Consider the following 12,550-nt stretch of genomic DNA (forward strand, 5'->3'; position numbering starts at 1 on the left):
TGGAAGGAGCGGTGTCACGTGGGCGCCTCCCAGGGTGCAGCGGGCGCTGGCGTTGGTTGCCATGGTGCCGTGAGGGCCCCCGCCGCCATGGCGCTGTCCGCGCCGCCCCCCGCCCGCGTCTTCGCCGAGCTCACCCCGGCCCGGGCCCTGACCCCGGCCCCAGTCCCGGCAGGGCGCGGCGGTCCCCCAGGGCGGGAGGTGCATGTAAGCGGCAGCGCGGAGCTGAGCGCCAGCCCGGACCGGGCGCGGGTGTCGCTACGGCTGAGCAGCCGGAAGGACGCGGCCGGGGCGGCGCGGAGCAGCGTGGCCCGACGGCTGGAGTACATCGCCCAGAGCGCCCGCCAGCGCGGCGTCCCGGTGAGAGCCGTCACCCGGCCTCCGCCTCCCGCAGCGCCGGGGCGGAACGCGAGTTCCTCGGCGGCGCTGGGCTCCCAAGGGCCGCTCAGCCGCGGGGTCCAACCGGCACCTCCCGGGGCCTCCCCGACCCCGCTCGGCAGCCGGCGCGGTAAAGCGCCTTCCAGCCGGCGGCGAGAGCAGCGGCGGCCGGACTGGGGCAGCCCCCAAGGGCAAGGCGCCCGCTGGGGGCCCCGGCCCAGCCGGCTGGCAGCGGAGCGGGAGCGGGGAGCGGCGTCTGCGGCTCTCGGGAAGGCACCGGCCGCCGGGGCGCCGCTATGAAAGCCTGTGTGCCTTTGGGAGGTGCAGCTTTGCCAGCCACGGCAGGAAAGGTGTAATGCCTCTGCTCGGGCTCTCCGCCGGGTCGTTTGTTTTGTACGTGGAAACCATCCTGTTTCGACTGTTGATCTGTTCGTGTAATGCAGCAGACTCGTGTGCGTGTGGAGGAAACTGATAAAGGGGGACACAGCAATGTAATGTAGCCTGTTAATGTGTGCAGGTGTCAGTATAACTATGTGTTTACCGTAGCTTAGCGACAAACACCTACAGAGCTTTTTCCTTTATTTTTCTCGTTCCAATTCAGTAAAGAGGTATGAGAAAACGTCAGACGTGATCCAGATAGCTGAAGTGACAGGAGCCCCTTGTAGACTCAGAAGGTTCCTTTACCTGAATAAGTGTTCTGGCCTCAGGAAGTCATTTTATGAGAAGAAATCATAGTCTTGCTTTTAAAGCTTTGTCTGCACTGTAAATGCTCTGTATGGGTGATATTTGTCCTTGGCAATGGTGGTGCTGATGTTTTTGGATCTTATAAAACAGGTTTGGACAAGTTCCACACCCAGGACTGTTTTTAAAGCATAACAAAGCCAATCTTTGATGGAATAAGTGGTTGCTTTTGAAAGCTGCTTACTATTGAAGTTCCCCAGGAAATTTGTGCCTTTTTAGCATATTCACAAATGAGCAGGGGAAAAGAGAAATGACGGAGTTTGCTATCAACACCAAATTATTCAATGTGGAATTCAAAAAGAAAGAATTGCGGAAGGTTTTCATGATGTTGCATGACGTTACAATAGAATTCGGTATTTGTAAATGCAACTTAAGAGAGTAAGTTACTTGGCCTAAATAGTGATGTGCTTACAGTGAAACAGTATGCTCACATCTCCAATGCTGGATGTGTTTGAAATGCTGACTCCAGCTTCCCCCCCCCCAAGAAAAGAAGAGTTACTGTTTCCTTTTAAAACTCAGTGATGCTGTCTCTAGTAGCCAAATAAAGCATTTGTTCAGGAATAAAGGCGGCAATAAGAAAAGACTCCTTAACCCTGATTTAGGAAAAGCTTGTGTTGCAGCCATGGGACTAGATGGCAAGGAGTCATGGAGGCTGCCATGGGCTAGGTCCATGATCCTGCTCCCAGTGTTTTTCCCAAACGCATGTCTGGGTGTGTGTCTGTCGTGGGGAGCACAACTCCATTGCCATCAGAGTGACTTGTTCAGTCAGAAACAGTGCGTTTTTGTGTGGGCTTACCGGCTGGATGCCTTCAGTTTCTATTGAGTTAACAGGAGTTTAAAGTCTGGTGGATTTCAGGAGGAACGGGAGAAGACACAGCAACTTGTCGTGGGTTCGTTTTTATTGGTAGAGAAAACTATAAGCTTTCCACTCACCACTGTGGTGGGCTATCAGATCATGGGATACTTTCTTCTTGGCTGCAAATAAATAGCTCTTTGTAGCGTGGATAGATTAGAAAAGAGAGTTGCACATATTTACCCTACAGTGAATCCAAATAACTGCCTCCCAGTTTTGACATGAGCCTGAGCGAATGAGGGTAACACAGAGCATTCGCACATGGAGGATGGCACACAAAAAAGGAGTAGGCACAATGTTAAATAAGTGAGCGTGCTTTAGAGGCTGTGTGTGCTGCTGCAGGCTAGAAAAAAGAAATTGCAAAATGAAATATTACCGACAAACAAATTCTTACATTTGCGTATGTGCAGTCAGATTCAGAAATGTAATGGAAGCAAGTGAGCACTGGTGGAGAGTGGACCATTTTTACGTGAGAGCATTCAGTGTCTTATTATAATCATTTCACAGTAATCGTTTGCTGTTTCAGAGATGCCGTGTGCTGGGGAATGGAAATGTTAGTTCTTCCTGCTTACTTGAGGGACTGTAAAATGCTACTTAACTTGTGGGTTTCTCAGCATTAGCAAAGTGTTAGCTCTAGGGAACTCTGAGAAAAACAACATGAAGTTTGTTGGTTTGGTTTGGGTTTTTTTCAGAGCAGTTCCCCAAGGTATAATTTTTAGTACTTTGTTCATCCAATTTTAAATCACTCCTCTGCTGGAGCTTTTATTTGCCTTGTAGCTTTTCTACTAACAACTCTCACTGCTGGCAATTTGTTCTTAACTGCACTTGCTAACATCACTTGTAGCTAATGCCATTCTGGACCACTGTAAAATTAATATCTCTTCATAATCTCCATATGGTTCTAGTTGTTGCAAGCTTATCTAGGGCCTTTTTATAAATCAGCTGGCTATTCCATGTATTTATTTTTAATTAATCCATAGAACAATTTCCTTAACCGTTGTCGCTGCTGCTGTAGGAAGTCTGTGAGATCAGAAGTGCATAACCTTTGCAGCAGCAGGAGCTTGCATTAGCAGCTTGTCAGGATGCCTGGGGGCAGCACCTAATTTCCATATATATTTACACAGGATTTTGATCAGAAATAGATGCACATAGTAGCATTTATTTATAGAGTGCTGTAAGTATATGCAGCACTTCAGAGCACAGAATCTGCTTTGAAGGCTGCAGGGAAAGTAAAATCAGTTGGGAAACCAATCTCTCTTATTCAGCCCAGCTGCTCAAAAGTAATGTTTTTTTTCTCCTTCTGCAGAAGCAAACTGATTTTATATTTACCACCTATGATTTATTTGGGTAGTGGTGTAGAGATGACACTTGTTTTCTTTAACCACTCTCTCTAACGATTGCCATTGGCCATCTTGTTTAAAAATAACAGTGATAATTTTTATTGTACCAGTCTGAGTGTTATTTAACAAAACAAACAACCCAGCTCACAAACTATATCCAGTGGACTCTGACGTAAGAGTTTGTCTGTACTGGGATATATCCTTGGATATATGTCCGATACTCTCCATATTTTCAGTCTGTTATTTAGGAGTCACAGTTATGGATACACATCCTTCCAGTCAGTGGAAATAAAACAAAACAAACAGACAAACAAACAAATACACAAACCACCAGCTTAGAAGTTTTGCTCAGTCAGGTACAAAATCTTCCAATTTCCTTATATCCTTGAATAAGAAATGTAGAAACCTTCATAAGACATCACCTTTTTTAGACTTTTAGAATAGTGCATATTTTAAGAAGTATCTCCAAAGTATCCAAGTATCCTTACATTTGCTGAGTACAAGTCTGATTTTTACCTTTCTTAAAGTAACTGTTATATTTACTTCTGTTATTTTTTTAATGGACATAAAGCAGCAGAAACTTCTTCACTGCAGATTTTTAAGTTGTTGTTCTGTCCATCTAATGCCAAGCAGAACAGACAGAGCGAGGGGACAAGAGGCTGGAGCACAGGTACCCGATGCCCAGCTGGAGTAAGTGCTGACCGTAGGTGCTTATTGTCCTTAACTCTCCGGGGACACTAGGGCGATCGGACTACTAGGAGATACAAGCACACACCAAGACTCTCACTGCCAGTTTCTTTAGTATTAAGAACAAAAATGCTATGCTTAGGTGGAAGAAGCTAACTTTTGATTGTTTAAATATTTTTCATAATGTCAAGTTATATTAGATATACCAGTGCAAATGTACAAGTAAATTTTAAAAGACATTTCCAGGTGCCTCCAGCGTAGCTTACCACAATGGTGCATTGGCATACATTTCCAAACCATAAACATTTTCCCATACTGAGACTGGTCTTGTGTTTCATAAAACAGTCTCATGGGTTTGTTAAAGCAGTAACCAGAAGCAGAACATGTAACTTTGGTGGCAGGTAAGCTTTTCTCCTACTATATTGTTATATAGCTGTCTCCTTGGAGCGTACTTTTGCTGATTATCTCTTTAGTTTTTTTCCCTGTTCTCTTCTGGGAGAAGGAAGACAGTGATCCTGTAGACAGTGATGGTGTCATGAGGGTGGTCCTGTGAAGAAGAAATTGTTCAGAGGTAGCCAATAGATAGGAGGAAGAGAGTGTGTAGGATTTTTTTTCCTGTTGAAAAGAAAGAAAATATAAGGGAAAGCACAATTCTAGACCTGCTCCTTCTATTTACAGCACCTGCAACAGTGATGGGTTATGTCACTGCTGGCTCAAAAAATGGGCTATATAGGTAGAATGCAAGTGCAATTATGTTAAGAATTGTTCAATAGCTTCTGGGGTAACTGAGTTATCACATAACAATTATATTAATTTGATTTTTCTTCTGTGATTCTTGGCCCACAGATTTAGAAAATGGAGAAATTATTCTTGAAGTCCAGAATACCTGACACATCACCGGTGTAGCTTTCCCTAAGTCACAGTGAAAACACTTTTTCCTGTGGATATTGCCATCAAATGGATAGTTCCTCAGCCAAAATATGAACAGAAGACATAAGCAGCAGGAAAAAAGCCCTTTGCTTTTTGATGTAGTCGAGGTCCTGATTCCAATTTAAAATTCTATCATCACCTACCTGTCTTTTCCATATCTTTGTCCAAACACACTCTCAGATAGGAACAACGTATCTAACAGAAGATGTATCACAGGAGGCCACTTTGTTATGACTTGAGCAATTATTTCATCCATTTATCTTCAATAACACATACAGCTACTGTTAAATCTAGTGGGATAAAAATAAGCTCTGAGGGAAATTTTGTAATAGATGGCACAAAATGATCTTTCACGCAGATTGCACTGATGTTGCAATAGTGCCTGGAGCCACAGGATGGCACTGTCCTTAAATACACAGGAACCTTGCAGAGGGCAAAACCAAATTAGAAGACTTTAATCCGTTCCGCAGGAAATAGAACTTTTTAAAAAAGGCTTAAGGAGCAGGACCAAGGGAAAAACAACTGCACTTTTTCTGTGTTTACCCTGAAGTTTTAGATAGCTGTTTCCATAAAGCATGAGTTGTAGAAGAAAGATTTTCCTTGTGGTTATTTCTACAAGATCTGTAAAGGTTCTAGAAAAAAAATCTTCCTTGTCAATTGTAATTGGATTCCATCATAGCCAGTAAGATTTGCTTCATTTTGTAAATTAAATGAGTTGTTGGTGCTGGACTGATGTGAGCACTCTTTATCAAACCAGAGCCAGCCACACTGCCAAAGGGCCTCAAACCTGGGACTGCAAAAGGGCAAATATGTTTTTTAGGGACTAACCAGTCCTGGTCCTTGCCCTTACTAGAAGAGATTATGCAAAATAGGACCATTGTGCTTTTTAATGAGCACTGCAAATCAATCATAACATTGAAATTTCAGAATTTGTTTCTTGGAGGCTGCTGTGCAATGGTAATTATGGATCTGATTTTCTTTATGATATTTTTAGAAGGAAAATGCTTCTCATGATTAATATCATTTATATAAACTTATGCATGTACACTACTTGACAAACTTGAAGAATTTAACCTCCATAGGAAATATTCTAACACAAAGCATGTTTTGATATGTGTCAACACTGAAAGCAAATATTATTTTGTTATACAAATAAATTTAATAAGTAAAACTTTTTCCATAATTGGAAGGCTTAGTATCTGCTTTGTTATGGTTTCTGGGTATTAACTGCAAAGTTGTATATACAATTAAATTGTAAACAGTGCTTTTTCTTGTGTTGTAGTAATTTTACGATAAATTGTTCATCCAAAGTATTCACTTATGAGGGAGGTGGGTGAAAGAAATGTGATTGATAGACCACTAGCAAGCTGATCAAATATTCAGATGTAAGTGGAGTTATTTTGTATCTTAGTTAGATCAGTATCTTATTTACAAGTCTTACAGGATTTGCTAGTGCTCAGTGCAGCCATTATGTTGAGTAATGTAGCTGCTGTTAATGCACAAGTGTCAGTGGTGGCATTAGCCTCTCGTAAGGGTTGCGATTCTGCCGGCGTAAGATTCTGCTCAGTCATTGTTCAGATCACCTTGCTACAAGCTGCTACTGTTAAAATATCTTAAAATAAGGGCCTGAAAAGCACTTTTCACATACTAACTTTCTGAAAAATATTAAAGCTTCCAGTTTTTGAACCAGGTGAATTTACAGTTACACACTGATACATACAGCTTCTAGCTAGCAGTCACTTTTAAGATGTAATTGTTCTCTTCAAGTGAATAGCAGCAAAATTACATTCTAGAGCTACTGTATAATTTACCTTAAGGTCAAGCAGTCTTTAACATCCAGCTAGTTTTTAATGCAAGAGATCTGCATGGAAAATTCCAAATTTCTGTTGCTAAGTCATAAGTAATAAGCCAAACAGTTCAACTTTTGCAGGACACAATGTATATACATTTCCAACGGATGCTTAATTTCTGTCTTTTAAGATTATATTCTTGTACTTTGTTTTAGGAAGAAAATATGACGGTAACAGAGGATTTTAGTAGAGTAGAAAATATTTACCAAATGGAAGCAGAGGTACGTATTCAACCTAACCAAAAATTATAATTAACAAAAAAGAATAAGAAATTTAGCAAAGACCAATGACAATTTGCAGACTGTCTTTCCCCTTCCTGAGGAGCGGATGTTCTGTACAGTAACAGCAGCATTGTCTAAAGAAACTATTCCAAGGCTGCAGTTTAAATCAGAGTTCAGTTGGAGTCTTCTGTTGTGTGCAGGACTTGTTTTCTGTAATATAGAAATAATTGTTTTCTTCCCAGATGACTGTGTGCTTTTTAAATATTATACAGTGCTACAGAAGGGAATATTTGGTTCTGAGGCTCGAAGGTTGTCGCTCCGTGGCAGTGTCAGCAACCCCCTGATTCTGCACTCTCCTTCACCCCCAGCCCTTCCTGCCCTCTGCTTCTTGCAAGGAGATGTACTTGGGTGATCGGGTGACAGGTCAGCTCAGAAAGCTGCTGCAGTTAATAGCTTTTACTTTTTTCAGATTAGCTTTTATTTTTTTTCCATTATTTTAGCTCCCTGAACTGGAGGCAATGCAAGGCAGAGGACAAGAGTGGATGGGGGACAACAGTGGTGTGGCAGCCCTAATCTAGATCTGCTTAAGCCACAGTTGAACAGCACCTGGACTTTGGTTTATTCTGCACGACTTTGCCATCAGCTTGCTGCAAGTAAAGCAAAACTAATTGTTTCCTAGGTAATTGACTTGGAATTCTGTAGGTAAAACGTGCTGTGTGAAAGCTAAATATCACGGGAATAATCCCATTTACTTCAGAAGCAGCTCAGGGGAGTATATTTTCGTATGTTCATGCCACAGTAAGAAATAAATGCTGTGCTGCAAACATTCACTGAGGGAAATTATGTGTTTTCAGTCAATGGATCTTTTTAGAGCATCAAACTTCGATCACTACCCAGCAAATTTACAGATTCTTATTAAGTAAACCTGGAAGCCTGTAATGAAATGATAGCTGTTTTATAGAGCTGTTGTTTACAATCCTCTAAAACAGAGTTCAGTCTCTTTAGTTTGCTTTAAGGCATATTCTCATCTAAATTACAGCAATAAATACAGAAATAATAGAGAATTTGGAAAACAAAATTTGGATTTTAGAGTGAGTCTTTAGATACTTAAATGGTATGCATTACTGTCATGTTCTGAATTACTTTAACTTCACAAAGCAGACACCAACTATCATGGGTGCTTAAATCACCATGTTTTTAGATAAGCTATACTTAAAAATTAATAAAACTATATTGAATTATTATTTAGGCTACAGACAAGCTTAAGCTTACAAATTCAGTCTTAAGTGGTAACCTAACCAGCCATCTCCTTTCTGCTATTAATTTTTACACAGCAAAGATTTTATGTGGAAAGCAAATTACATGGATTTAGTGTTCATTTGTAGGCAGCTTGGACCAGCTGTAATTGCTGTTCGGAAGTTGTGTGGCTGCCTAAGACCTGGGTGTTAGCACTTGAAAAATCCAGCCATAGTACTGCTGTTTTGGCTGCCTTCTACACTTAAGTAGCAGTATGGTAGGGTTTTTAGAAGATTGAAGAAATTCCCAGACAAATAGCTATTTTAAAGTATAATTAAGCATTCAAGATACGCTTTCAACTCTAAGGAGATAAATTTGAATTCATGCTATAACAAAGGAAAATATGCAGAAGAATGAAATTGCGTAAGTCACAAAGCTCTACAATATCTTAATCACAATAGTTCATTTATTGCATGACGATCTCATGGGTTGAAGATTATGTCGGTTTTGTGCATTTCTTAATATACTTGCCTCCTTACAAACCATAGCTTCTTGTCCTTTACAGCCTTACCCAAACCTTAGGATGCCCATAATGGTTTTGCATACCCTCTTATTACTTTTTCACCCTTTTAAAACTTAATCATAATTTTACTGAAAAAAAAAATGAAACACTGCTTTGTATTTTAATAATAGAATCTTAGAATGGTGTGGGTTGGCAGGGACCTTTAAAGAGCATCCAGTCCAACCCCCATGCTCAGGTATCTTCTGTGAATGTAAGTGGAATTTATTTCATCTAGCTCTAAATGAAGACTGTGATTTTTAGGGGGAAAAAACCCAACAAAATGCACGCTATTGCTCAGTTACTTTCTGCCTGTGAGGGTACCTGACTATGTGCTTATTTTTTAACAATAATCTTCCTGCGTGCCCAGAACTGCCCCAACCTGAGCAGCTTAAGACCCACAGTTCTTCTATTTCATCATTCTTTTGTTTCATCTCCTTGACGGAACTAATCTTGTAAACACTGATAGCAATCTGGAAAAGATTATGACAGTCCTCAGAGTGAGACTTTCAACTCCCCGCAAAATACAACAACGACAGTTTTCTGGCAAAACAGCACAAGATGATGGATGTACGCTTTTTGTCTATGGCAGGAACTCCCACAGAAGAAAGAAATCTAGGTTTAGTCTCATCTTCAGACTTTTTTCAAATTGGTGTTGCACCTTCCAGAAAGTGAGCCAGCCCCCAAGGTACAGATAAAGGGCATGCAGCTGAGATGAAAATGCAAAACTGGTGCAGTTTTGCACAACAGGAGTGACCTTTTGCCCATGTAGAAGATGGAATTGCCCCGCTGCTCCATTTTGGTCAGTTTTTAAGGCCCTAAGCCCAGCTTTGGCTCACTTGTGTGAAAAGTTACAGAGCCAGTGCAAGGATTCAAGCCAGGATGAGGTACATATACTGCATTGAGAGGCTACCAAGGTTAACAAGACGTGTGCATTAATTACTTTGTGATAGTTGTCAACATCCATTCTTTACCTTACCCTGTATGAAGTAGCGCACTCCTCTCTCACTGAGAAATTCACCTTTCTTGAATTATCTCATTTTTGTTGAGGTAAAGCTGTGGTATGCACACAAGAAGCTGCTGCAGTGCAGCTGCTGTGCCATAGCTTGGATTTCTGTACCATATACCTTCCCTGGGATAGATTGCTGCATGGACTGCACCAGTCACAGGGGTGACTGGATGTCACAGGGGTTGGCAGTGGAATTTTCTTTACCACAGTGTTTTTCTTCCCCTCCTGTTGAAGCTGTATCATTGTGCAAAGGGAAAGGGTCAGGGATCAGAGAGAAGGTGAGCCTGACTTGGTGGTGAGAGCACTGTACTGGGAAGTGAAGATGACAGTTTAGCACTTCTAAAAAAGTGTTTGGGACCCAGGATTTCTGATTCCTGAATGCTGTAGTAGCTCAGCATCATTTCACTCCTGGCATCTGTGCTTTGCCGCAGAAAAAGGCCGGCTCCTGCCTGGAAAGTGGCCGCCTGGCCGGCACTTCCCCATGTGGAAGGCTCTGGATCCGGGGCTGATGGTAATATCTGTTTTATAGCACTTGGGAAAGCAACTGAATTCCTGATGCAACAATATTTAATGCTTCTTATTGTCAACGCCACACACAGCTAGATATTTAAATTGTTTTTAATCCAAGTCTGAGGTGCCCAGTTCTCTGTAGACATTGGGGTCTGTTCAACCAACACAGGGTTTTGAGCCTACTGAAAGCTAGACTGGGCTAGGCCTAGTTTAATCTCACAGTTCAGGATTCTTCAACCTAATGCTTGGAATTAAAATGTCATTTTCCTTCCTGCACAACGTTTTCCACATCATTTTGCTTGGGCTTCTGCATAATTAATGTCTAGTGACCTAAAAAGGGAAGAACCAGGATGCATCGTCATGTGTCCCAAAGAGCACATTCATTCTTCACATTGTCTGCATACCAAGAATGTTGTACTTCCTCGCAAAAGAGTATTTCTTAATCCTCAGTTTTAAACCATTTTATGAACTTCTTTCTGTTGCAAACCTCATGGTAGTCTCTGGGGCTATATTAAAATGTTCCAAGTAAAAAAATGTTGGGAGTTACATACAGGACTAGTACATTTAGTTAGTTTGTACATATCTGGCTTTATACTGATTTAAATACAAGTGTTGAATCATATCAGAAAAATTTTTAAGAAATTATTTCTATGATGTCTGTGTTCACTCCCAGGTCTGTATTATATTCAGTGATTTTGGAAAAATGCAGAATGTTTGCAATCTACTCATTGAAAAGCTAGGAACTTCTGTTACCATCAGTCCACCTCATTTCTACCATACACCAGAAGCTGTAGACAGCCTTCGGTAAGTTCTCTCTCATGCCACGAATTTTACAGCCTCAGATAACAGTTAATATGAATACATAATTTATACTGTTTGCAATGGGAGCAAATAGTTTCCTTCATACCTATTAAAATTTATGTTCAGATGTTTCAGTATTTATTTTTAAATATGACTTATAAATTAGTATTCTTCAGTCTAGAGGATACAGTTTGTTCTTTCTACGGTGTCCCTGTGCAGAATGTAATAAAAAATATTTTCCCACTAATTTCCATTGGAAGTATAATCTGTTGTGAATATTAGGTCAACAAAATTTGACTTTGGTTACATCAGCACGTAGATTTAATTTGTATTTATTCATGAAGGTGCAAGTGTGTTACCAGATGTTGATAATTCTAAGCAACTTTGCCAATTCCCATTACTCTTAGCTGCTGACGTGATCTGAAAAGAACCACATACGGTGCTTGCTCAGCATCGAAATATGCTACTTTGAAGCTCATGGTCTTAATATTTTTGACATTAACTATTCAAAGTCCTGTTTCTCCCACTGACATTGGGGGGGCAGAGGGAAGTTTATTCTTGGTTGGTGTTTTCCCTCTTTTAAATAATTATGCCTCGTCCAAGAAGCAAGATAATGGTTCTGGTAATGGTTCTGGAGATGTCAGAAGTGTATTTCAAAGGTATGTACCAGGCAGGAGCCTGGACATCAGGCCAGTGAGGTTAAATAGGTGCTAGTGCGCCTTACAGCTGGGCCACCCAAGTGCCTGGGGCAAGGCTTGAACTCTTGCTCTGCACCACACACCATGGACGTCTGCAGTGTGAAAAGGCTTGATGGTAGTTGGTGAAGATGCTGACATTTCCACCGCACACTCCCTCCTCAAACCTCCTAAATAATCACCCAGAACCCAGGGGAAGGTGATGTGCGTTACATCTGTGTAGTTACAAAAGCTGAAGCATTAAAAATAAATGCTTGGCAGGAATACTTGTAGAGCAGTTGGCCCTGCTTGTTATTGTGCTGGTTTTTCTACCTCTCAGCCGTCAAGTATGTGTTGCTGCTGTTGGAAACACGCGGAGGAAAGCTCAAGAAGTCTGTCGACTGTTTGGCCAGTCATTGGGAAAACCCTTATTAATAAGAGAAGAAGAAACAAAAGAATGGGGAGGCCACGTTGACAGTCATCTGTCGAATGTCCCAGATTCACTGACTCTGCAGGAAAGAATCCAGAATGCTACTGCTTATGCTTCTTGTAGAGTGTTTGCTGTGTTTGAGATAAAAGGAAAAGAAAACAGAAGAAACAAGATTCTCTAGAAAATCTCTAAATCCTACACATTTTCTTAATAAAATTTTTTACACTTTCTTAATTTTTTTGTTATTTTATTTTACTTAATTCTTATGGTAGAAAGTAGAGTTAAGAGAGGACATTAAGAATGCAGGTTGTGCATTGAGACACATAGATGGCTT

At 41.2% G+C, this 12,550-nt stretch overlaps 1 protein-coding gene across 1 annotated transcript; it reads left to right on the top strand.

The window, feature by feature from the left end:
• Positions 1 to 14: 14 nt before the first annotated feature.
• On the top strand, positions 15 to 12,450 carry IRAK1BP1 (interleukin 1 receptor associated kinase 1 binding protein 1). Its single transcript, XM_065056363.1, has 4 exons — positions 15 to 357; positions 6,932 to 6,997; positions 10,985 to 11,115; positions 12,127 to 12,450. The coding sequence occupies exons 1-4, from the start codon at positions 88 to 90 to the stop codon at positions 12,395 to 12,397; spliced, it is 738 nt and encodes a 245-aa protein (XP_064912435.1). The 5' UTR covers positions 15 to 87; the 3' UTR covers positions 12,398 to 12,450.
• The last annotated feature ends 100 nt before the right edge of the window (positions 12,451 to 12,550 follow it).

The sequence above is a fragment of the Columba livia genome, chromosome 3, assembly GCF_036013475.1.
Source record: "Columba livia isolate bColLiv1 breed racing homer chromosome 3, bColLiv1.pat.W.v2, whole genome shotgun sequence".
In the NCBI taxonomy this organism is placed as follows: domain Eukaryota; kingdom Metazoa; phylum Chordata; class Aves; order Columbiformes; family Columbidae; genus Columba; species Columba livia.

Coding starts and splice junctions, on each gene's coding strand:
- IRAK1BP1 (XM_065056363.1), top strand. CDS start 88: ATGGCGCTGTCCGCGCCGCCCCCCGCCCGCGTCTTCGCCGAGCTCACC. Junction 358..6,931: donor CCCGCCAGCGCGGCGTCCCG/GTGAGAGCCGTC, acceptor ACTTTGTTTTAG/GAAGAAAATATGACGGTAAC. Junction 11,116..12,126: donor GAAGCTGTAGACAGCCTTCG/GTAAGTTCTCTC, acceptor TCTACCTCTCAG/CCGTCAAGTATGTGTTGCTG.